Here is a 27,884-nt window from a genome sequence, read left to right as displayed (position 1 = left end):
TTGGATGGCAGAGAGCTGTAGTGGAGCCAAAGGAGGCATGTGCTTCCTCAGCCTACCACAGAGTCACCCTCTGGGTGTGAGGAAAATTCAGCTCAATGTCTCAGTCAGAAAAACAGAATGTGGTTCCTGGTGAAGTCCAGTGATTAGAGGAAAGCTAGAATCCTTAATCTGATGAATACAGTGTTTGGATTATGTTTCCAGCATGATGTAGTGAGAGCAGGGAGGGATCCATGTATTTTTAAATTCATGCTGGGGATATAGGTGTTACTGGCATTTATTAACCTTCACTAATTGGCCTTTAGAAGGTGCTGGAAAGCCACATTTTTGAACAATTGCCATTTCATTAAAATTCTTTTCAGGCCAGAGTTCCAAACTTTTGGCCAAGAGATTATAAAGGAATAGTGGTATATTCCCAAATGAGGGGTGTGTGTCTGTGTGTTAGTTTGTCTGGGTGTGTGTCTGTGTGAGAGTATTTGTGTCAGTATGTCTATGTAAGGGTGTGTGTCTGTGTGTCAGTGTGTGTGTCTTTGTGGGACTGTGTGTGTGGCTGTGAGCAAATGTGTCAGTTTGTTTCCTTGTGTCTGTGTGTGTCAACGTGTCTGAGTATATGGGTGTATGTGTCAGTATGACTGCAAGTGTATTAGTGTGCCTGAATGTATGGGTGTGTGTGGATGAATGTGTTTGAGAGTGTATGGGTTTGCGTGTCATTACGTGTTAGTGTCTGAAGGTGTGTGTGTGTGTGTCTGTGAGTGTGTATGTATGTGTCAGTGAGTATGTCAGTGTGTGTGTCTGTGAGTTGTGTGTCAGTGTGAACAATGCCGTCACTTTCAGCAGTGCAGTCCCCAGGTGTATTTACCCAATCATTGTCACTCTGACCGGGAATAACGATGTCACTAAATCGAGATATTTCTGAGTTTGCTTCCACACCAGAAAATATCATCATCTGCTGGTAAATAAACTGGAGCAGCAACTGAAATCGAAAGAGAGTTGAGAAGGAAGATTAGAGAAGATCAGACCTTATCCCTTAATGAAAGACATCAATTTCCTTACAATAATTAGTGGGAGAGGATTAAATACAGATTAAAGCTTCCCACAAAGGAGTCTTATAACTCAGTGATAACGTCCCAACCTACAGTATCATGGCTTTTAAGTTTAAATCTCTCCTGTCCCGGATGTGTGAACATGTCCACATAGCTTGATTAAAAATCAAACTCCTATTGTCCTCTTATACACTCTCAGGGCAGGTGCAGACTTGGTTGGACACAGAATGAAGCTCCCTCTAACACTGCTGCCATTAAACACTCCAGCACAGGGACAGTTCTCCAACATTTGGAGTGATAAGGTATAAAGTAAGGTAGTGTCCTGTTCTCACTGGGGCACTGGGATTAGGAGAGACTGCTTTCCAAATTAATACCAGGCACAACACCTAATCAACGGCAGTCAGGACATTCCTAGGATGGATGGCAAGGGCATTTTGAAGTTGGAAAGGTAGGGCACACCAGAGAAAGATGAGTTGGCACCATGCAGGTCATCTTGGGAGTCTGAGAAAGTGAAACATTAAGACAGGGACTAAAATAGATTCTCATAGAATGAATCACGTTAGCTTTGTAAAGTATACAAGATGGAGCCGTCCTCCTAATAGCAACTCACTGATTGTTCCTGCTGATGATTTTCACACAATTGTTCCAAAACTTTCCTCTGAATTTGCACTGTACCCAGCAATGCCACCTCACTGAGGTCAGGAGCTGTGAGTTTGGTCTGCTCTGGTTTCTGAGGAAGAGTTGAGCAGATGAATTCCTGCAAAGTGCGCACAGCTAATGTGTCACCAAACCTCGGAGAAAATCAGTGAAAACACGTTAAATCTCCAGTATTATGCAAGCAACAGAGAAAATCAAACCCTCAACCTGAAATCCCTGGGAGTAAACGTGCCAAAGCCTCACTCACTTCCATTAGCATAGCCTGATGCTGTGTCCTTCCCTCTGAAATCCCAGTCCCTCTCTCTTCTGCCCCAAACTCCAAACTGATCTTCCCACTCTCAAATCCCAGTCCCTCTCTCTTACTGGACCCTTTTGGCTATGATTTGAAATCTTCAAATTTCAATTGTTGGAATTTTCTACCAGTCTGCCGAGTTTAATTATAATTAGTTCCTTCCATTGGGCCCCTCTCTTAAACCTCATGCCACTCCCCCAGGATCTGCACCTCCTCTGACAGATAGCCACCCACACGATGCCCTGGATCATTTGCTGTGGAGTTTGCAATTCATATACCGTGGGTTTTGGACACTCTCTTCCCAATCAGTATTACTTAGCACAAGTGCAATTGTCTCAAATGTCTCTTGGTGCAGGGCTTGACATTGCAAGTAGTGCTGGGAAAGTAGAAACCAGCGCTTCTGAGCTGGGCTCATCGATGTGGACAAGATGAAAGATAATTCCTGTTCAAAGTGTCTCTGCAAGTCCATGAGCAAGGAAAGGGATGTAGCAACCTCTGAGATAGAAAACAGAGATCGCAATTAGGAATGTAGGCAATGGAGTATTCCTCCAGCCCAGTTCAAATTCCAACCCCTACTCCCAAAGTTTATCCAACCTAAAACAGCTGCCAAAATTAAATCCCAAAACAGCTCACAAAATTAAATCTTAAATCAGTTCCTAAAATTAAACTCCAACCCCCTCTCAAACCTTCAACTCCAACCCCACTCCGAACATTAAACTCTAACCCCACTCCCAACATTAAACTGCAACCCCACTCCCAATCTTAAATCCCAAAGCCACTCCCAAACCTTAAACTCCAACCCCATTCCCAAAATGAAACCCCAACCCCACTCCCAAACCTTAAACTTCAACCCCTCTCCCAAGCCTTCAACTTCAACCCCACTCCCAAGCCTTCAATTCCAACCCCACTTCCAACATTAAACTCTAACCCCACTCCCAACATTAAACTGCAACCCCACTCCCAATCTTAAATCCCAAAGCCACTCCCAAACCTTAAACTTCAACCCCACTCCCAAGCCTTCAACTCCAACCCCACTTCCAACATTAATCCCCAACCCCACTCCCAACATTACATTCAAACCCTCACTCCCGACATTATACTCCAATCCACTCCTAAACCTGAACCCTATAGGACACTGCACCCTTACCCACTGACACACCCACCTTGGTTCCCGTTGGTGTCGCAGGAATGTGTCTTACTGCAGAATCTGCTCCTTTCCCCATCAGTCGGGGTCATTCTCTCAGAGCCTGCCTCAGGACCCATTATGCTGGCCAAGCTGAAGCTGTAATTAGTAGGAGATGGAATGTAACCACTGTGCAGTCGGAGGTTAAAGATTCCTTCCAGCCCAGTCAATAATTAACTATGGGTCAGTGTGGGTCAGGGAGATGCTCTCACATGCTGTGTTACCTTTCTGTTTTCAGCCCTGGTTCTGGGCCTCTCTGCTGCTCTGTCGTCTATGGATGGAACTGTATATTTTGCTGCTAATATTAGATGCACAGAACCCATCTTGGTTGACACCTGAACTGGATTTAAAACGGTCCTAATCCAGTCCGGATCCTAGAAGGTCGAACTTTGGGTCTTGCTCATAATTCAGCCGGAGTTTGAAGATCTACCAGCGCTGATGTTCCAGCTTCGGTCTCACCCAGGTCCTGGGGATGATCTTTCCTGCTCCTTAAACTCCCTGGAACCTTCCTGTATTCCTCCCAATGCTCCCAGGTGGTACTTTATCATCTACGACTCGTCTGGAATCCTATAGCCCAGAGTTAAAACAGAGTAAAATCCCAGTTGCATTTCTCCCTTTCCTGTAGGTGTAAACTGGGATGAGGGATGGGTTCGGGGGGAGCTAGGTGTTAGTAACTATTGAAGAGGATAGATGAGAATGTGTTACAACTGAGGCTGGAAGAATGTAATGTTGCTCATTAAACCACTCCACAGGCCACAATTTAAAATAAAAATAGCTTTCCCGGTCACTAAAATGGCTAATTTAATCCCTCATCCATATTAGGATTACATTTAAAAACAAAGAGCAAGTTTCTTAAAAACACAATTATGGGTTTACTTACTAAACAAAACTGATTCAATGAAGGTGCAATAATTGGTGAATGTAGGTGAGGATGCCAGAGTTGAAAAATGTGGTGCTGGAAAAACACAGCAGGTCAGGCAGCATCCGAGGAGCAGGAGAATCGATGTTTCGGGCACAAGCCCTTCTTCAGGAATGAGGAAGGTGTGCCAAGCAGGCTAAGATAAAAGGTAGGGAGGAGGGACTTGGGGGAGGGGCGTTGGGAATGCGATAGGTGGAAGGAGGTTAAGGTGAGGGTGATAGGCCGGAGAGGGGGTGGGGGCGGAGAGGTCAGGAAGAAGATTGCAGGTCAAGAGGGCGGTGCTGAATCCGGGAGTTGGGAGTGAGATAAATTGGGGGGAGGGGAAATGAGGAAGCTGGAGAAATCTACACTCATCCCGTGTGGTTGGAGGGTTCCTAGGTGGAAGATGAGACGCACTTCCTCCAGGCGTCGTGTGGTCAGGGTCTGGCGATGGAGGAGGCCATAGCCTCAGAGGACCACAGGGCTGCTCTCTCATTAGGGAGAGAGAGGGGGAGGACTGGTGGTAGTTTAACCTGAGGGCTACTACACCTTAGCAGAGGGAAAAGATTGAGAACGATGGTGACCCCAGTGGTGAACATAAGCAGTCAGTAATATGGAAGTACAGATGCTTATTCCAAACACTTTCCCACTGTGACCTCCTTTCGAGAATGATGCATGCAGGTTAGAGTGTGGAAGACCAGTCAGGGGAATGGGGTGGAACTACACAGTGGCTGTTGCTGCTGCTGAGAATGTGACCCCAAAAGGTCAGCTTGAGACTCCACCTAGGATCCTGAGCAGCACTTTGCTCTAAATACCCCGAAAAGGCAAACACAAACTCACAGGGAAAGAGGGGAGATGACAGACCTCTCTGCAGCCATGGTTGTGTTTTCTCCATAAAGAATGTTGGCTGATGAGTTATTTTTTAGTTGAAAGGAAAACATGTAGAATGTTCCAAAATCAGTGGCTTTGATAATCCGGCTGGGTGTGGCCAAGTCACTAACCATGCATGGTAATCTTTGGAGTCTTTCAGACAAGCTCACTCAGAAAGGAAAACATTGAGAAGTCTCTCCAATTACGTTTTCAAAAGAACAAAGAGGTTACACTCTGAACTCAAAAAGGGGGAGCTTTCCTTTCAGAAATGGGAGAGATCAGCTGGGTAGCTCAGCACTGCAAGCTTCTTACCCGACGACTGAAGTTGAGATGCCTAAATCCTCCAAGGGAAAAGTCGGAATATGAAGAGTTTTTATAGCATGAAACAAAGATAGAGCCAGGCAACTGGATGAGGGTAGAGAGGGATTGAAGGAGCATGGTGTTATCAGTGGGTCTCAGTTGTAGAGATCAGGAAGTCCATGGTTCCCATACTCTTGGAGGTGAGAGTGGAGTTGGGTAAGGGTACGGTAGGAACAGTGAATGTCCTGAGCAGGAAAATCAGGGTCACAGGGTCAGTGGAAAGCAGAGGTCTCCAACCCTTTTAAGCATTTTGAATTTATGTGTGATCCAGGATTTACCGCTAAGAAAATTTAAGATAAATGGCATATTTTTAGTGCTATATTTCTCTAAAACTTAGCATATATAGCTATTCATTTTGTTCTCTGCTCCCAGAGTCTCAATATGACACCTGTGATTGCACATTCTCTGCCAGTGCCTTTATGTTTGAGTTGTAGTGTGAGTCTGTGAGTTGTATACAGTCCAGCAAACAGGTGTCTGTGAGGCAGGTCTGATACTTGGACTTCATTGTCTCCATTTGGAAGGAAACTGTCTCACAGACATATATGAGTCAAAGTAAGCTTTCACATTAAAAGCACAAGATTATAGGAATGGGTATTTTTCTCAGTTTATAAGTCCCCAAAGAAATCACTCCCCTGTTCCTACTTTCAGCTCAATATTAATTTGCTTAGTAATTATCTCCATATCAACTCCATTGCTATGTTAATGAATCACCTGATGAAACTGCTAACCCACCAATGTCAACTTGAAGGAATGGATTTGTGACAAACATGATGATATGTTCCATTACATTGAGTTGCTGAAAGTAGCTGTTGAAATTCTCCTGCTAACTTCCTCTGCTGGGCAAGGATGCTTTCTGGGTGGAACCATTTTTCTTTCTCTTTGATTCTTTTCTGGTATTTTCTCCAGACTTGGGAAGTGTTACAGCATTTTGTTTTTTTTTAAATTGGATCCAGTTTCAATTTCAATGCATTCACATTGTGCTGATCATATGTGCTGAGTCTCTGTCCTTTCCCCACAGTTCACAATTCAGCTCATTCAGTTTTGATGTTATGGTGTCTATAAGGTATCTGAAATCAAGTAACCATGTATTCTCTGACAGCTCACTGATTCTTTGATGTAAGAAAAGAGATAATTTCAGGCATCACATCTAAAAATCTTCACAGGACTGTCCCTTGACTTCACCACCTTACATCAGGATTGAACATCAGTTCTCCATAGGCAACAATGAGTTTGTTGAGTGAGGATTTAAACCAGCAGTGCTGAAGGGCTATTACTCAAATTGAGTATACAATCTTCACAACCTGCATTACTTGAGAAAAGTTTCCTGAACGCTTGTTGTTGGATCACACGGTGGTAATTGATAAAAGAGGGAAAATGCAAAATGCAACAAAGCCCACATTTCTGCTGACGGCTAGTGCATCATCATTCGTGATAGAAACCAGTTTCTTGTTCAGAATGTTTTTCTCAAGCACACACCTTTTTAACTCATCATAGATATCCTGACCCCTTGTTCTCTCTTTAAAGGGCAAAAGGGTGAGAAGATCCTCTTTAGTTGGTATTGTTTTTGTGAACATGGTTTTTAAAAACAGTCAGCTGAGCTGTGTATGTGATGACAGTGGATTCATCTAACCACAGTGAGAGACATTCACCGTCCTTCAGGTCCTGCTGTAGCTGCTGAGAGATCTGTTTGGACAAAGAGGCCACTGTCTTGCATTCTGAGGAAGGGTCACTGGAAGCAAAATGTTAACTCTGATTTCTCTTCACAGATGCTGCTGGACCTGCTGAGCTTTTCCAGCAATTTCTGTTTTTGTTTCCACTCTTCTTGCTACTGTGGAAGCACCAAGTGACATGTTGTGGATTGTCATGAATGTTTCTTCTTTGTTTTTAAAAAATCATTAAAAAAGATACATTGTTCTTTAATTATTTCTCTGTCAGTGAAGGATTTCTTGTGTTTTGCCGGAGCTGGTAAATGTGAAATGTGGCGTCAGTGAAGGTTTTACTTTTGGCTGCTGGTTAAGGAAGAAAAACTGACTGCTGAGCTTTCAAAATGGCCTTCAGTTTGTTAACTTTCTTTGTATGAAGTAAGCTGTTCAAGGGAAAACTATCCTTGCGTTTATCATTGTGTGGTGTTATTCCAAATCCCTCTTTTTACTTATCAATATATAAGGCAAGTGCTTATGTAATTTGTATATTTTGGATGGTCCAGGTTCAACCCTGGTTATTATTGCTTCACCTTGTTCTGTGTGGTGTCACTCTGTCGCTGGCCACATTGCAGCTCAGCCTCTGGATCTGTTCCTCTGGAACATCCTGACTGTTGCTGCAGCTCCCAATGTACAGGCATGGGAGGTCACTTGCATTACCCTGATTTGTTTCTGGGCCCCTGGTCAGCCTGTGTTGCCCAGGTATTGGAAAATGGGCATGGCAGTGCGCCCAGTCATGTTCTTTTGTCCTGAATGGATCTGTTAGAAACGCAGCTGAAGAGAAAACACTGCAGGTGTCCAGAGAATGGGCAGAGGAGCAGGACTATCTGAGCTGCCTTGCAGAGTCCACATGGACACGATGGGCTGAATAGCCTGCTGTGTTTCCAGTAGCTTCACAAATCAGCTCCAAGTATATTTCTTATTCATTTGTTTGCTTTGACCTACTTTGCCCGACAGTCCATTTGGACCAAACTGAAACATTGTACAATGGTTGACAAAGCCATTAAGATCATGCCCTTTTTATTTAACCACTTCTGGAAATGAAATATATGCAGGAACATTGGGATTGGCATACACATAGCGAGGGAACGTGGGAAAGCAGAGAGATGAACTGTCAGTGACTTTGTAATCAACCAGTTGATTGCAATCTACATGTGGGAGATCATGAGTATAGAGGCAGTGTTTACAATGGAAGAGAAATACCAGGGTTCAAAGACTAGGAGACCAGAGAGAATGAGGATTGACAGAATTGACTGTATTCCGTGTTCAGGAGGCTGTGTGTTAAACTCAACACTCGGTACCTGTACGTTCTGAAGGCTCCTGGCAGCTGGGAGAGGGTCCATGGATTGCAGTAATGGAGGACACATCGATCCATGAAAGCCTCCAGCTCTCGCACCTTCTGTCTGCTTTCTCGATCACACGGGACAACAGATAGCTCCTCACCTGAACAAGCGGAACACTGGATGGGACTCGGTCACATTACACGGGATAGGGATACACAGACACACCAATTATCATAATCCAGACAGTGAAACTCGCAAAGTGCTCAGAAAGATCATTCTACACTTGGAACATGACCACACACTGCACTCTCACTGAACCCCAGCACTATTACTGTAGCCCAACTCTCACTGTACCCAAGCACTAGTACTGTAACCGTAGTCTCACTGTAACCCCACACACTCACTATACCCCAGCACTGTTACTGTAACCCTACACTCACTGTACCCCAGCACTATTACCGTAACCCTAGTCTCACTGTAACCCCACACTCTCACTGTACCCCAGCACTATTACTGTAACCCTATTCTCACTGTAACCCTACATTCTCACTGTACCCCAGCACTATTACTGTAACCCTACTCTCACAGTAACCCTACACTCTCACTGTACCCCAGCACTATTAGTGTAACTCTACTCTCACTGTACCCCAGCACTATTACTGTAACTCTACTCTCACAGTAATCCTACACTCTCACTGTACCCCAACACTATTACTGTAACCCTACTCTCATTGTAACCCTATACTCTCACTGTACCCCAGCACTATTACTGTAACCCTACTCTCACTGTAACCCTATACGCTTACTGTACCCTTATTCGATTACGGTTACCCTATTCTCACTGTAACCTTACACTCTCACTGTACCCCAGCACTATTACTGTAACCCTATTCTCACTGCAACCCTACATTCTCACTGTACCCCAGCACTATTACTGTAACCCTACTCTCACTGTAACCCTACACTCTCACTGTAACCAAGCACTATTACTGTAACCCTAATCTCACTGTAACCCTACATTCTCACTGTACCCCAGCACTATTACTGTAACCCTACTCTCACTGTAAACCTACACTCTCACTGTACCCCAGCACTATTACTGTAACCCTACTCTCACTGTAAGCCTACACTCTCACTGTACCCCAGCACTATTACTGTAATCCTACTCTTACTGTAACCCTACACTCTCACTATACCCTTATTTGATTACTGTTACCCTATTCTCACTGTAACCTTACACTCTCACTGTACCCCAGCACTATTAGTGTAACCCTACTCTCACTGTAACCCCCACACTCTCACTGTAACCCTACACTCTCACTGTACCCCAGCACTATTACTGTAACCCTATTCTCACTGTAACCCCCACACTCTCACTGTAACCCTACACTCTCACTGTAGCCAGCACTATTACTGTAACTCTACTCTCACTGTAACCCTACACTCTCACTGTACAACAGCACTATTACTGTAACCCTACGCACTGTAACCCTACACTCTCACTGTACCCCAGCACTATTACTGTAACCCTACTCTCACTGTAACCCTACACTCTCACTGTACCCCAGCACTATTACTGTAACCCTACTCTCACTGTAACCCTACACTCTCACTGTACCCCAGCACTATTACTGTAACCCTACTCTCACTGCAACCCTACACTCTCACTGTAAGCCAGCAGTATTACTGTAACCCTACTGTCACTGTAACCAGACATTCTCACTGTATCCTCACACGATTACTGTTGCCCTACTCTGTGTAACCCTACACTCACTGTACCCTAGCACTATACTGTAACCCTACTCTCACTGTAACCAGACATTCTCACTGTACCCTAGCACCATTACTGTAACCTTATTCTCACTGTAATCCTACACTCTCACTGTAACCAAGCACTATTACTGTAACCCTAATCTCACTGTAACCCTACATTCTCACTGTACCCCAGCACTATTACTGTAACCCTCATCTCACTGTAATCCTACACTCTCACTGTATCCAAGCACTATTACTGTAACCCTAGTCTCACTGTAACCCTACACTCTCACTATAACCCAGCACTATTACTGCAATCCTTCTCACTGTAACCCGACACTCTCACTGTACACTCGGACTATTACTGTTATCCTACACTCTCACTGTAGCCCTTCGCTCTAACTGTACCCCAGCACTATTACTATAACCCTACACTCACTGTAGCCAAGCACTATCACTGTAACCCTACTCTCACTGTAACCCTACATTCTCACTGTACCCCAGCACTATTACTGTAACCCTATTCTCACTGCAACCCTACACTCTCACTGTACCCCAGCACTATTACTGTAACCCTACTCTCACTGTAAACCTACACTCTCACTGTACCCCAGCACTATTACTGTAACCCTACTCTCACTGTAAACCTACACTCTCACTGTACCCCAGCACTATTACTGTAACCCTACTCTCACTGTAAACCTACACTCTCACTGTACCCCAGCACTTTTACTGTAACCCTACTCTCACTGTAAACCTACACTCTCTCTGTACCCCAGCACTATTACTGTAATCCTACTCTTACTGTAACCCTACACTCTCACTATACCCTCATTCGATTACTGTTATCCTATTCTCACTGTAACCTTACACTCTCACTGTACCCCAGCACTCTTACTTTAACACTACGCTCACTGTAACCAGACATTCTCACTGTATCCTCACACGATTACTGTTACCCTGCTCGCAGTGTACCCTACACTCTTCACTATAACCCAACACTATTAATGTAAGCCTACTCTCATTGTAATCTGACACTCTCACTATACCCCTTGAACTATTACTGTAATCCTACATTCTCACTGTAGCCCTTCACTCTAACTGTACACTATTACTGTAACCCAGCACTATTACTGTAACCCTACTCTCGCTGTAATCCTACACGCTCGCAGTACCCCAGCACTATTACTGTAACCCTATTGACACTGTAACCCTACATTCTACTGTACCCCAGCACTATTAGTGTAACCCAACTCTCACTGTAACCTCACACTCTCACTGTACCCCAGCACTATTACTGTAACCCTATACTCACTGTAACCCTACATTCTCACTGTAAGCCAGCAGTATTACTGTAACCCTACTGTCACTGTAACCAGACATTCTCACTGTATCCTCACACGATTACTGTTGCCCTACTCTGTGTAACCCTACACTCACTGTACCCTAGCACTATACTGTAACCCTACTCTCACTGTAACCAGACATTCTCACTGTACCCTAGCACCATTACTGTAACCTTATTCTCACTGTAATCCTACACTCTCACTGTAACCAAGCACTATTACTGTAACCCTAATCTCACTGTAACCCTACATTCTCACTGTACCCCAGCACTATTACTGTAACCCTCATCTCACTGTAATCCTACACTCTCACTGTATCCAAGCACTATTACTGTAACCCTAGTCTCACTGTAACCCTACACTCTCACTATAACCCAGCACTATTACTGCAATCCTTCTCACTGTAACCCGACACTCTCACTGTACACTCGGACTATTACTGTTATCCTACACTCTCACTGTAGCCCTTCGCTCTAACTGTACCCCAGCACTATTACTATAACCCTACACTCACTGTAGCCAAGCACTATCACTGTAACCCTACTCTCACTGTAACCCTACATTCTCACTGTACCCCAGCACTATTACTGTAACCCTATTCTCACTGCAACCCTACACTCTCACTGTACCCCAGCACTATTACTGTAACCCTACTCTCACTGTAAACCTACACTCTCACTGTACCCCAGCACTATTACTGTAACCCTACTCTCACTGTAAACCTACACTCTCACTGTACCCCAGCACTATTACTGTAACCCTACTCTCACTGTAAACCTACACTCTCACTGTACCCCAGCACTTTTACTGTAACCCTACTCTCACTGTAAACCTACACTCTCTCTGTACCCCAGCACTATTACTGTAATCCTACTCTTACTGTAACCCTACACTCTCACTATACCCTCATTCGATTACTGTTATCCTATTCTCACTGTAACCTTACACTCTCACTGTACCCCAGCACTCTTACTTTAACACTACGCTCACTGTAACCAGACATTCTCACTGTATCCTCACACGATTACTGTTACCCTGCTCGCAGTGTACCCTACACTCTTCACTATAACCCAACACTATTAATGTAAGCCTACTCTCATTGTAATCTGACACTCTCACTATACCCCTTGAACTATTACTGTAATCCTACATTCTCACTGTAGCCCTTCACTCTAACTGTACACTATTACTGTAACCCAGCACTATTACTGTAACCCTACTCTCGCTGTAATCCTACACGCTCGCAGTACCCCAGCACTATTACTGTAACCCTATTGACACTGTAACCCTACATTCTACTGTACCCCAGCACTATTAGTGTAACCCAACTCTCACTGTAACCTCACACTCTCACTGTACCCCAGCACTATTACTGTAACCCTATACTCACTGTAACCCTACATTCTCACTGTAAGCCAGCAGTATTACTGTAACCCTACTGTCACTGTAACCAGACATTCTCACTGTATCCTCACACGATTACTGTTGCCCTACTCTGTGTAACCCTACACTCACTGTACCCTAGCACTATACTGTAACCCTACTCTCACTGTAACCAGACATTCTCACAGTACCCTAGCACCATTACTGTAACCTTATTCTCACTGTAATCCTACACTCTCACTGTAACCAAGCACTATTACTGTAACCCTAATCTCACTGTAACCCTACATTCTCACTGTACCCCAGCACTATTACTGTAACCCTCATCTCACTGTAATCCTACACTCTCACTGTATCCAAGCACTATTACTGTAACCCTAGTCTCACTGTAACCCTACACTCTCACTATAACCCAGCACTATTACTGCAATCCTTCTCACTGTAACCCGACACTCTCACTGTACACTCGGACTATTACTGTTATCCTACACTCTCACTGTAGCCCTTCGCTCTAACTGTACCCCAGCACTATTACTATAACCCTACACTCACTGTAGCCAAGCACTATCACTGTAACCCTACTCTCACTGTAACCCTACATTCTCACTGAACCCCAGCACTATTACTGTAACCCTATTCTCACTGCAACCCTACACTCTCACTGTACCCCAGCACTATTACTGTAACCCTACTCTCACTGTAAACCTACACTCTCACTGTACCCCAGCACTATTACTGTAACCCTACTCTCACTGTAAACCTACACTCTCACTGTACCCCAGCACTATTACTGTAACCCTACTCTCACTGTAAACCTACACTCTCACTGTACCCCAGCACTTTTACTGTAACCCTACTCTCACTGTAAACCTACACTCTCACTGTACCCCAGCACTCTTACTTTAACACTACGCTCACTGTAACCAGACATTCTCACTGTATCCTCACACGATTACTGTTACCCTGCTCGCAGTGTACCCTACACTCTTCACTATAACCCAACACTATTAATGTAAGCCTACTCTCATTGTAATCTGACACTCTCACTATACCCCTTGAACTATTACTGTAATCCTACATTCTCACTGTAGCCCTTCACTCTAACTGTACACTATTACTGTAACCCAGCACTATTACTGTAACCCTACTCTCGCTGTAATCCTACACGCTCGCAGTACCCCAGCACTATTACTGTAACCCTATTGACACTGTAACCCTACATTCTACTGTACCCCAGCACTATTAGTGTAACCCAACTCTCACTGTAACCTCACACTCTCACTGTACCCCAGCACTATTACTGTAACCCTATACTCACTGTAACCCTACATTCTCACTGTAAGCCAGCAGTATTACTGTAACCCTACTGTCACTGTAACCAGACATTCTCACTGTGTCCTCACACGATTACTGTTGCCCTACTCTGTGTAACCCTACACTCACTGTACCCTAGCACTATACTGTAACCCTACTCTCACTGTAACCAGACATTCTCACTGTACCCTAGCACCATTACTGTAACCTTATTCTCACTGTAATCCTACACTCTCACTGTAACCAAGCACTATTACTGTAACCCTAATCTCACTGTAACCCTACATTCTCACTGTACCCCAGCACTATTACTGTAACCCTAATCTCACTGTAATCCTACACTCTCACTGTATCCAAGCACTATTACTGTAACCCTAGTCTCACTGTAACCCTACACTCTCACTATAACCCAGCACTATTACTGCAATCCTTCTCACTGTAACCCGACACTCTCACTGTACACTCGGACTATTACTGTTATCCTACACTCTCACTGTAGCCCTTCGCTCTAACTGTACCCCAGCACTATTACTATAACCCTACACTCACTGTAGCCAAGCACTATCACTGTAACCCTACTCTCACTGTAACCCTACATTCTCACTGTACCCCAGCACTATTACTGTAACCCTATTCTCACTGCAACCCTACATTCTCACTGTATCCCAGCACTATTAGTGTAACCCTAATCTCACTGTAACTCTACATTCCCACTGTACCCCAGCACTATTACTGTAACCCTACACCACTGTACCACAGCACTATTACTGTAACCCTACTCTCACTGTAACCCTATAGTCTCACTGTACCACAGCACTATTACTGTAACCCTATTATCACTGTAACCCTACACTCACTGTACCCCAGCACTATTACTGCAACCCTATTCTCACTGTAACCCTACACTCACTGTACCCCAGCACTATTACTGTAACCCTATTCTCACTGTAACCCTACATTCTCACTGTACCCCAGCACTATTACTGTAACCTTACTCTCACTGTAAGCCTACACTCTCACTGTACCCCAGCACTATTACTGTAATCCTACTCTCACCGTAACCCTACACTCTCACTGTACCCTTATTCGATTACTGTTACCCTATTCTCACTGTAACCCTACACTCTTACTGTACCCCAGCAGTATTACTGTAACCCTACTCACAGTAACCCTACATTCTCACTGTACCCCAGCACTATTACTGTAACCCTACTCTCACTGTAACCCTACATTCTCACTGTACCCCAGCACTATTACTGTAACCCTATTCTCACTGTAATCCTACACTCACTGTACCCCAGCACTATTACTGTAACCCTATTCTCACTGTAACCGTACACTCACTGTACCCCAGCACTATTACTGTAACCCTATTCTCACTCTAACACTACACTCACTGTACCCTAGCACTATTACTGTAACCCTACTCTCACTGTAACCCTACATTCTCACTGTACCCCAGCACTATTACTGTAACCCTACTCTCACTGTAATCCTACACTCACTGTACAACAGCACTATTACTGTAACCCTTCGCACTGTAACCCTACATTCTCACTGTACCCCAGCACTATTACTGTAACCCTACTCTCACTGTAATCCTACACTCACTGTACAACAGCACTATTACTGTAACCCTTCGCACTGTAACCCTACATTCTCACTGTACCCCAGCACTATTACTGAAACCCTTCTCACTGTAACCCTACATTCTCACTGTACCCTAGCGGTTTTACCGTAACCTTACTCTCACTGGTAACCCTTTACTCTCATTGTACTTGAGCACGATTACTGGAACCCTACTCTCACTGTGTACTGACACTCTCTCATTTTACCCCAAAGTCACATGTAACCAGGTTTGAGTCCAACAGGTTGATTTGAAATCACAAGCTTTTGGAGCGTAGCCCCTTGTTCAGGTGAAATGGTGGATAACCGAAGGTGGTTATTCAGCGATTGACACTTTACTCACCCCAGCTCACACTCTTGGTCATCCGCAGAGACCTAGGACTTGACATTCCCACTCACACCATTTGTATGAGCTTTTGATCTCTCCACCCTTGATCTCTCTGCCTATAGATTCTGTGTCTGTGTGCTTCCCTCTCATTTTACCCGATGAAGGAGCAATGCTCTGAAAGCCTGTGATTTCAAATAAACCTGTTGGACTGCAACCTGGTGTTGTGGGACCTCTGACCTTGTCCACCCCAGTTCAACATCACTTTACCCCACTGTTCCTGCAACATTTCCTGAAGGAGTTGCTTGGTGAGGATTTGGTATTTCTCCTCAACCAATTGAAGAAGTTGTGTGTTGGATACTCCGTGCTCATCCTCAGTCGTCAGGCGTTTCATTTCCTGGCCATCATCGTGAATGACAGCTGACAGTCCGCCCACCGTCCACCTACAGCAAGAGGGCAGTGTGATTCCCAAAGGGTAGGAATAAATTACTGCAGATGCTGGAATCTGTACTGACGACATCAAATGCTGGAACTCACAGCAGCTCATACAGCATCCACGGGGAGAGAGAGCAGGCTAACGTTCCTTGGCTAGATGACTTCTCATCAGAGCTGAAGTAAAGTGTGGAGGGGACAGTGTTTCTGCTGTGGTTTTGGAGGGTTGGGTGCACTGGGGGTGGTGGATATAGGATGCTGGTGAAGAAAAGATGTTGATCGTTCAGCTCTCAAATTCCAATCACCAGCTGAATGGTCAACATCTTTTCGTCACTGGCACCCTACATGCACCATTCCCAGTGCCAGCAAGCCACCCCCTGCCTCCCCCACTGACCCCCCACCCCGTGCCACATTGCATAAATGCTTCAGCCCTCCATGCTTCAGCTCTGAAGAAGAGTCAACTAGAATCAGAACTCTAGCTTGCTCTCTCTCCATGGATGCTGCGTGAGCCACTGGGATCACCAGGATTTGTTCTCTTCAGTGAATACAGAGGGACCAGGGCTGGCGCCTGGACTGGGATGTGCTGTCACTGAGAGGTGGGTAATCACCATCGCCCCTCAGCCATGGCACAGTGTGGGCATTGGGGCACACAAACCAATTCCAGAATTGTCAATTAACACTCGGAGGGATCCAGTAATCCACTCTCAGTATAACCCTGGTCTGTGTGACCTGGTAATCCACTCCCAGTGTAACCCTGGTCTGTGTGATCCAGTAATCCACTCCCAGTGTAACCCTGGTCTGTGTGACCTGGTAATCCACTCCCTGTGTAACCCTGGTCTGTGTGACCTGGTAATCCACTCCCAGTGTAACCATGGTCAGTGCTAACTGGTAATCCACTCCCAGTATAACCCTGGTCTGTGTGATCTGGTAATCCACTCCCAGTATAACCCTGGTCTGTGAGACCCGATAATCCATTCCCAGTGTAACCATGGTCAGTGCTAACTGGTAATCTACTCCCAGAGTAACCCTGGTCTGTGTGACCTGGTAATCCACTCCCAGTGTAACCCTGGTCTGTGTGATTCCAGAAATCCATTTCCAGCGTAACCATGGTCGGTGTTAACTGGTAATCCACTCCCAGTGTAACCCTGGTCTGTGTGACCCGGTAATCCACTATAACTGTAACCATGGTCTGTGTGACCCAATAATCCACTCCCAGTGTAACCCTGGTCTGTGTGATTCCAGTAATCCACTCCCAGTATAATCCTGGTCTGTGTGACCCGGTAATCCACTCCCAGAGTAACCCTGGTCTGTGCGACCTGCTAATCCGCTCCCAGTGTAACCCTGGTCTGTGTGATCCAGTAACCTACTGTAACTGTAACCCTGGTCTATGTGCTACCCAGCACCACTCCTAGTGTAACCCCAGTGTCTTCGTGACTTGGTTCCACAGCTCGAGCACAGGGTATATAGGCCTGTGGTGTCTGAAATGCTGCTACTTACCTGTTGCTAACCCTCTGTATTTCCCGTTCCATCTCGATGAGATACAGGGACGAAGAGCTCCAAATCTCACTCTCTGCCAGAGCCTGTGAACACATCACAAGCTCCGTCACTCCCATTCTGTCACTGGGCTTTCTGGTGAGTGTGAGGCTACTCATTGTCATCAAAGTACACCAGACTGAGGTCTTGGAGCTTTCCTTAAACTCCAGAGAAAATGCACACACAGTCTCTCTCGCTTCACTCTCTCACCAGAGGTTCATCTCCAGATGACTCTCCATCACTTGGCATCAATTTGCAGTTGCCAAATTACTCTGCACCTCCATTAACACAAGCACAACGCCTCTCTCACACACACATACACTCACCGCCTCTCTCACACACACACTCACCGCCACTCTCTCTCACACACACACACTCACCGCCTCTCTCACACACACACTCACCGCCACTCTCTCTCACACACACACACTCACCGCCACTCCCTCACACACACACTCACTGCCACTCCCTCACATACACACTCGTCACCTCTCTCTCACACACACTCACTGTCTGTCTCACACACACATACACTCACTGCCTCTCTCACACACACACTCGCCGCCTCTCTCACATACACACTCACCGCCTCTCTCACACACACACACTAACCGTCTCTCTCACACGCACACACTAACCATCTCTCTCACTCACACTCACCGCCTCTCTCTCAGACACACACTCACCACCTCTCTCACACACACACTAACCGTCTCTCTCACACACACACTAACCGTCTCTCTCACATACACTCACCACCTCTCTCACACACACACACTCACCACCTCTCTCACACACACACACTCACCACCTCTCACACACACACTAACCGTCTCTCTCACACACACACTAACCGTCTCTCTCACACACACTCACCACCGCTCTCACACACACACACTCACCACCTCTCTCACACACACACACTCACCACCTCTCACACACACATTAACCGTGTCTCTCACATACACACTCACCGCCTCTCTCACACACACACTCACCGCCTCTCTCACACAAACACACTAACCGTCTCTCTCACACACACACTCACTGCCTCTCTCACACAAACCGCCTCTAACACACACTCATCGACTCTCTCACACACAAACTCACCGCCTTTCCCTCACACACACACCGACACCGCCTCTCTCTCTCACACACACACTCCCCACCTCTCTCATGCACACCGCCTCTCTCTCACACACACTCACTGCCTCTCACACATACACACTCACCGCCTCTCTCACACACACACACACTAACCTTCTCTCTCACACACACACTCACCGCCTCTCTCACACGCACACACTAACCATCTCTCTCACTCACACTCACCGCCTCTCTCTCAGACACACACTCACCACCTCTCTCACACACACACTAACCGTCTCTCTCACACACACACTAACCGTCTCTCTCACACACACTCACCACCTCTCTCACACACACACACTCACCACCTCTCTCGCACACACACACTCACCACCTCTCACACACACACTAACCGTCTCTCTCACACACACACTAACCGTCTCTCTCACACACACTCACCACCGCTCTCACACACACACACTCACCACCTCTCTCACACACACACACTCACCACCTCTCACACACACACTAACCGTGTCTCTCACATACACACTCACCACCTCTCTCACACACACACTCACCGCCTCTCTCACACAAACACACTAACCGTCTCTCTCACACACACACTCACTGCCTCTCTCACACAAACCGCCTCTAACACACACTCATCGACTCTCTCACACACAAACTCACCGCCTTTCCCTCACACACACACCGACACCGCCTCTCTCTCTCACACACACACTCCCCACCTCTCTCATGCACACCGCCTCTCTCTCACACACACTCACTGCCTCTCACACACACACACTCACCGCCTCTCTCACACACACACACACTAACCTTCTCTCTCACACACACACTCACCGCCTCTCTCACACGCACACACTAACCATCTCTCTCACTCACACTCACCGCCTCTCTCTCAGACACACACTCACCACCTCTCTCACACACACACTAACCGTCTCTCTCACACACACACTAACCGTCTCTCTCACACACACTCACCACCTCTCTCACACATACACACTCACCACCTCTCTCGCACACACACACTCACCACCTCTCACACACACACTAACCGTCTCTCTCACACACACACTAACCGTCTCTCTCACACACACTCACCACCGCTCTCACACACACACACTCACCACCTCTCTCACACACACACACTCACCACCTCTCACACACACACTAACCGTGTCTCTCACATACACACTCACCACCTCTCTCACACACACACTCACCGCCTCTCTCACACAAACACACTAACCGTCTTTCTCACACACACACTCACTGCCTCTCTCACACAAACTGCCTCTAACACACACTCATCGACTCTCTCACACACAAACTCACCGCCTTTCCCTCACACACACACCGACACCGCCTCTCTCTCTCACACACACACTCCCCACCTCTCTCATGCACACCGCCTCTCTCTCACACACACTCACTGCCTCTCACACACACACACTCACCGCCTCTCACACACACACACACTAACCTTCTCTCTCACACACACACTCACCGCCTCTCTCACACGCACACACTAACCATCTCTCTCACTCACACTCACCGCCTCTCTCTCAGACACACACTCACCACCTCTCTCTAACACACACACTAACCGTCTCGCTCACACACACACTAACCGTCTCTCTCACACACACTCACCACCTCTCTCACACACACACACTCACCACCTCTCTCGCACACACACACTCACCACCTCTCACACACACACTAACCGTCTCTCTCACACACACACTAACCGTCTCTCTCACACACACTCACCACCGCTCTCACACACACACACTCACCACCTCTCTCACACACACACACTCACCACCTCTCACACACACACTAACCGTGTCTCTCACATACACACTCACCACCTCTCTCACACACACACTCACCGCCTCTCTCACACAAACACACTAACCGTCTCTCTCACACACACACTCACTGCCTCTCTCACACAAACCGCCTCTAACACACACTCATCGACTCTCTCACACACAAACTCACCGCCTTTCCCTCACACACACACCGACACCGCCTCTCTCTCTCACACACACACTCCCCACCTCTCTCATGCACACCGCCTCTCTCTCACACACACTCACTGCCTCTCACACACACACACTCACCGCCTCTCTCACACACACACACACTAACCTTCTCTCTCACACACACACTCACCGCCTCTCTCACACAAACCGCCTCTCACACACACTCATCGACTCTCTCACACACAAACTCACCGCCTTTCCCTCTCACACACACTCACCGCTTCTCTCCAACACACACTCACCGCGTCTCTCCAACACACACTCACCGCCGCGCTCTCACACACACACTCACCGCCTCTCTCACACACACACACACTCACCGCCTCTCTCACACACACACTCACCGCCTCTCTCACGCACACCGCCTCTCTCTCACACACACGCACACCGCCTCTCTCTCACACACACACTCACTGCCTCTCTCTCATACACACACTCACCGCCTCTTACACACACACACACACACTCACCGCCTCTCTCACACACAGGCACTGCCTCTCTCTCACACACACTCCTCTAACACACACTCATCGACTCTCTCACACACAAACTCACCGCCTTTCCCTCACACACACACCGACACCGCCTCTCTCTCTCACACACACACTCCCCACCTCTCTCATGCACACCGCCTCTCTCTCACACACACTCACCACCTCTCACACACACACTCACCGCCTCTCTCACACTCACCGCTTCTCTCACACTCAACGCCTCTCTCACACTCACCGTCTCTCACACACACTCACCGACTCTCACACAGTCATGGCCTCTCTCACACACACACTCACCCTCACACACTCACTGCCTCTCTCTCACACACACACACTCACTGCGTCTCTCACACACACTCACCGCCTCTCTCTCACACACACTCACCGCCTCTCTCACACACACTCACTGCCTCTCTCACACACACACTCAGCGCGTCTCTCCAACACACACTCACTGTGTCTCTCCAACACACACTCACCGCGTCTCTCTCACACACACACACTCACCGCCTCTCTCTCACACACACACAGCCTCTCTCTCACAGACACGTACTCACCGCCTCTCTCACACAAACACACTCACCGCCTCTCTCACACACACACACTCTCCGCCTCTCTCACACACACTCACTGTCTCTGTCTCACACACACTCACCGCCTCTCACACACACACTCACCGCCTCTCACACACACACTCACCGCTTCTCTCACACACACCGCCTCTCACACACACACTCACCGCTTCTCTCACACACACCGCCTCTCACACACACTCACTGCCTCTCACACACACACACTCACCGTCTCTCTCACATACACTCACCACCTCTCTCATACACACACTCACCACCCCTCTCACACACACACTCACCACCCCTCTCACACACACACTCACTGCCTCTCACACACACACACTCACGGCCTCTCACACACACACTCACCGCCTCTCACACACACCGCCTCACACACACACACTCACTGCCTCTCTCACGCACACACTCACCACCTCTCTCATGCACACACTCACTGCCTCTCTCATGCACACACTCACCGCCTCTCTCATGCACACACTCACCGCCTCTCTCACGCACACACACCGCCTCTCACACACACACACCGCCTCTCTCACACACACCGTCTCTCTCACACACCGTCTCTCTCACACACACTCACCACCTCTCACACACACACTCACCGCTTCTCTCACACTCACCGCCTCTCATGCACACACTCACTACCTCTCTCACACACACCGCCTCTGCAACACACACTCTCACCGCCTCTCACACACACACACTCACTGCCTCTGTCACGCACACACTCACCACCTCTCTCATGCACACACTCACTGCCTCTCTCACGCACACACTCACCGCTTCTTTCACGCACACACACCGCCTCTCACACACACACACCGCCTCTCACACACACCACCTCTCTCACACACACTGTCTCTCTCACACACACTCACCGCCTCTCTCACACACACCGCCTCTGCTACACACACTCTCACCGCCTCTCACGCACACACTCACCGCCTTTCAAACACACACACTGCCTCTGCCTCACACGCTCAAACTCACCACCTCTCCCACACACACACTCACCGCCTCTCTCACACACACGCACACCGCCTCTCTCTCAGACACACACTGCCTCTCTCACATACACAGTCTCTCTCTCACACACACACTCACCATCTCTCTCTCTCACACACATACTCACCGTCTCTCTCACACACACACTCACTGTCTCACACACACACACACACTCACCGCCTCTCACACACACACACACTCACCGCCTCTCTCTCACACACACACTCACCGTCTCTCTCAGACACACACTCACCGTCTCTCTCAGACACACACTCACCGTCTCTCTCACACACACTCACCGTCTCTCTCACACACACTCACCGTCTCTCTCACACACATACACTCACTGTCTCTCTCTCACACACACACACTCACCGCGTCTCTCTCACACACACACTCACCGCGTCTCTCTCACACACACACTCAACGCGTCTCTCTCACACACACTCACCGCGTCTCTCTCTCACACACACTCACCACGTCTCTCTCTCACTCACATACATTCACCACCTCTCTCTCTCACACACACACTCAAACTGTCTCTCTCACACACCGCCTCTCTCTCTCACACACACTCACCGCCACTCTCACACACACACTCACCGTCTCTCACACACATACACACTAATCGTCTCTCTCACACACACACACTCACCATCTCTCTCTCACACACTCACTCACCGTCTCTCTCTCACACACACACACCGCGTCTCTCTGACACACACTCACCGCGTCTCTCTGACACACACTCACCGCGTCTCTCTCTCACACACACACACTCACCGCGTCTCTCTCACACACACTCACGGCCTCTCTCACACACACACACTCACCTCCTCTCTCTCACACACACACACACACAAACTGTCTCTCTCACACACACTCACCACCACTCTCCGCCTCTCTCACACACACAAACACTCACTGCCTCCCTCACACACACAAACACTCACTGCCTCCCTCACACAGACTCACCGCGTCTCTCTCACACAGACTCACCGCGTCTCTCTCTCACACACACACACTCACCGCATCTCTCTCACACACACTCACGGCCTCTCTCACACACACACACTCACCTCCTCTCTCTCACACACACACACACACACACAAACTGTCTCCCTCACACACACTCACCACCACTCTCCGCCTCTCTCACACACACACTCACCGCCTCTCTCACACACACAAACACTCACTGCCTCCCTCACACACACAAACACTCACTGCCTCCCTCACACACACTCACCGCGTCTCTCTCACACACACTCACCGCGTCACTCTCTCACACACACACACACACACACTCATCCCCTCTCTCTCACACACATTCACCGCCTCTCTCACACACACACACACACACACTCACCGCCTCTCTCACACACACACACAAACTGTCTCTCTCACACACACAATCACCATCTCTCACACACACACACACTCACCGTCTCACTCACACACACACCAACCGACTCTCTCACACACACAAACCACCTCTCTCACACACACACACTCCGACACCACATCTCACACACACTCACCGCCTCTCTCACACACACACTCACCGCCACTCTCACACACACACTCACCGTCTCTCTCACACACATACACACTAATCGTCTCTCTCACACACACACACTCACCATCTCTCTCTCACACACTCACTCACCGTCTCTCTCTCACACACACACACACACCGCGTCTCTCTGACACACACTCACCGCGTCTCTCTGACACACACTCACCGCGTCTCTCTCTCACACACACACACTCACCGCGTCTCTCTCACACACACTCACGGCCTCTCTCACACACACACACTCACCTCCTCTCTCTCACACACACACACACACAAACTGTCTCTCTCACACACACTCACCACCACTCTCCGCCTCTCTCACACACACAAACACTCACTGCCTCCCTCACACACACAAACACTCACTGCCTCCCTCACACAAACTCACCGCGTCTCTCTCACACAGACTCACCGCGTCTCTCTCTCACACACACACACTCACCGCGTCTCTCTCACACACACTCACGGCCTCTCTCACACACACACACTCACCTCCTCTCTCTCACACACACACACAAACTGTCTCTCTCACACACACTCACCACCACTCTCCGCCTCTCTCACACACACAAACACTCACTGCCTCCCTCACACACACAAACACTCACTGCCTCCCTCACACAGACTCACCGCGTCTCTCTCACACAGACTCACCGCGTCTCTCTCTCACACACACACACTCACCGCATCTCTCTCACACACACTCACGGCCTCTCTCACACACACACACTCACCTCCTCTCTCACACACACACACACACACACACACAAACTGTCTCTCTCACACACACTCACCACCACTCTCCGCCTCTCTCACACACACACTCACCGCCTCTCTCACACACACAAACACTCACTGCCTCCCTCACACACACAAACACTCACTGCCTCCCTCACACACACTCACCGCGTCTCTCTCACACACACTCACCGCGTCACTCTCACACACACATACACACACACTCATCCCCTCTCTCTCACACACATTCACCGCCTCTCTCTCACACACACACACACACACTCACCGCCTCTCTCACACACACACTCCGACACCACATCTCACACACACTCACCGCCTCTCTCACACACACATTCGCCGCCTCTCACACATACACTCACCGCCTCTCACACACACACACTCACCGCCTCTCACACACACACACTCACCTCCTCTCACACACACACTCACCGCCTCTCACACACACACACTCACCTCCTCTCACACACACACTCACCGCCTCTCTCACACACCCACACTCCGACACCACATCTCATACACACATTCACCGCCTCTCTCACACACACACTCACCGCCTCACTCTCACACACACACACTCACCGCCTCTCCCTCACCGCCTCACACACACTCCAACACCACATCTCACACACACTCACCGCCTCTCTCACACACACTCACTGCCTCTCTCATACACACAATCATCTCCTCTCTCACGCACACACTCACCGCCTCTCTCACACACACACCACCTCTCTCACACACACCACCTCTCTCACACACACACCACCTCTCTCACACACACACCACCTCTCTCACACACACACACTCACCACCTCTCTCACACACACACTCACCGCCCCTCTCACACAAACCCTCACCGCCTCTCTCTCACACACACACACACACTCTGACACCACATCTCACACACACTCACAGCCTCTCTCATACACACTCACTGCCTCTCTCATACACACACTCACCGCCTCTCTCACAAGCACGCACTCAGCGCCTCTCTCACACGCACACATTCACTGCCTCTCACACACACTCACTGCCTCTCTCACACACACTCGCTGCCTCTCTCACACACACACTCACTGGCTCACTCTCACACAACTCACCGTCTCTGTCTCACACACACACTCACCGCCTCTCCCTCACACACACTCACCGCCTCTCTCACACACACACTCTGACACTACATCTCACACACACTCACAGCCTCTCTCACACACACTCACTGCCTCTCTCATACACACACTCACCGCCTCTCTCTCACGCACACACTCACCGACTCTCTCACACACACACACTCACTGCCTCTCTCACACGCACACACTCACCGCCTCTCCCTCACACACACTCACCGCCTCTCTCACACACACACTCCGACACTACATCTCACACACACACACAGTCTCTCTCACACACACTCACTGCCTCTCTCATACACACACTCACCGCCTCTCTCTCACGCACACACTCGCCGCCTCTCTCACACACACACACTCACCGCCTCTCTCACACGCACATACTCACCGCCTCTCTCACACGCACACACTCACCGCCTCTCACACACACACTCACCGCCTCTCACACACACACACTCACCACCTCTCACACACACTCACCGCCTCTCTCTCACACACACTCACCATCTCTCTCTCACACACACACTCACCACCTCTCCCTCACACACACACACTCACCGCCTCTCCCTCACACACACTCACCGCCTCTCTCACACACACACACTCACCGCCTCTCTCACACGCACACACTCACCGCCTCTCTCACACGCACACACTCACCGCCTCTCACACACACACTCACCGCCTCTCACACACACACACTCACCGCCTCTCACACACACTCACCGCCTCTCTCTCACACACACTCACCATCTCTCTCTCACACACACACACTCACCGCCTCTCACACACACTCACTGCCTCTCTCTCACACACACTCACCACCTCTCCCTCACACACACACACTCACCGCCTCTCCCTCACACACACTCACCGCCTCTCTCACACACACACACACTCCGACACTACATCTCACACACACTCACAGCCTCTCTCACACACACTCACTACCTCTCTCATACACACACTCACCGCCTCTCTCTCACGCACACACTCACCGCCTCTCTCACACACACTCACCGCCTCTCTCACACACACACACTCACCGCCTCTCTCACACACACACCGACACTGCATCTCACACACACTCACAGCCTCTCTCACACACACACACACACTCCGACACCACATCTCACACACACTCACCGCCTCTCTCA

General features: G+C 48.5%; 1 protein-coding gene across 1 annotated transcript in view; it reads right to left on the bottom strand.

The window, feature by feature from the left end:
* Positions 1-27,884, bottom strand: part of LOC148145853 (uncharacterized) — a 76,839-nt gene that overhangs the window by 12,589 nt on the left and 36,366 nt on the right. The window contains exons 4-10 of the mRNA XM_087999294.1: positions 17,962-18,044; positions 16,273-16,475; positions 8,302-8,443; positions 3,153-3,271; positions 2,268-2,484; positions 1,651-1,831; positions 857-970 (exon numbers count right to left, since the gene is read on the bottom strand). Of these exons, the coding sequence (XP_087855420.1) occupies positions 857-970; positions 1,651-1,831; positions 2,268-2,484; positions 3,153-3,271; positions 8,302-8,443; positions 16,273-16,475; positions 17,962-18,044 (1,059 nt within the window). The remainder of the gene's footprint in view (positions 1-856; positions 971-1,650; positions 1,832-2,267; positions 2,485-3,152; positions 3,272-8,301; positions 8,444-16,272; positions 16,476-17,961; positions 18,045-27,884) is intronic.

Source organism: Chiloscyllium plagiosum, unplaced genomic scaffold (genome assembly GCF_037043375.1).
Source record: "Chiloscyllium plagiosum isolate Xiang-an unplaced genomic scaffold, Cpla_swu_hap1 HiC_scaffold_23, whole genome shotgun sequence".
NCBI classification, from domain to species: domain Eukaryota; kingdom Metazoa; phylum Chordata; class Chondrichthyes; order Orectolobiformes; family Hemiscylliidae; genus Chiloscyllium; species Chiloscyllium plagiosum.
This window is presented reverse-complemented; position numbering and strand designations above follow the sequence as displayed.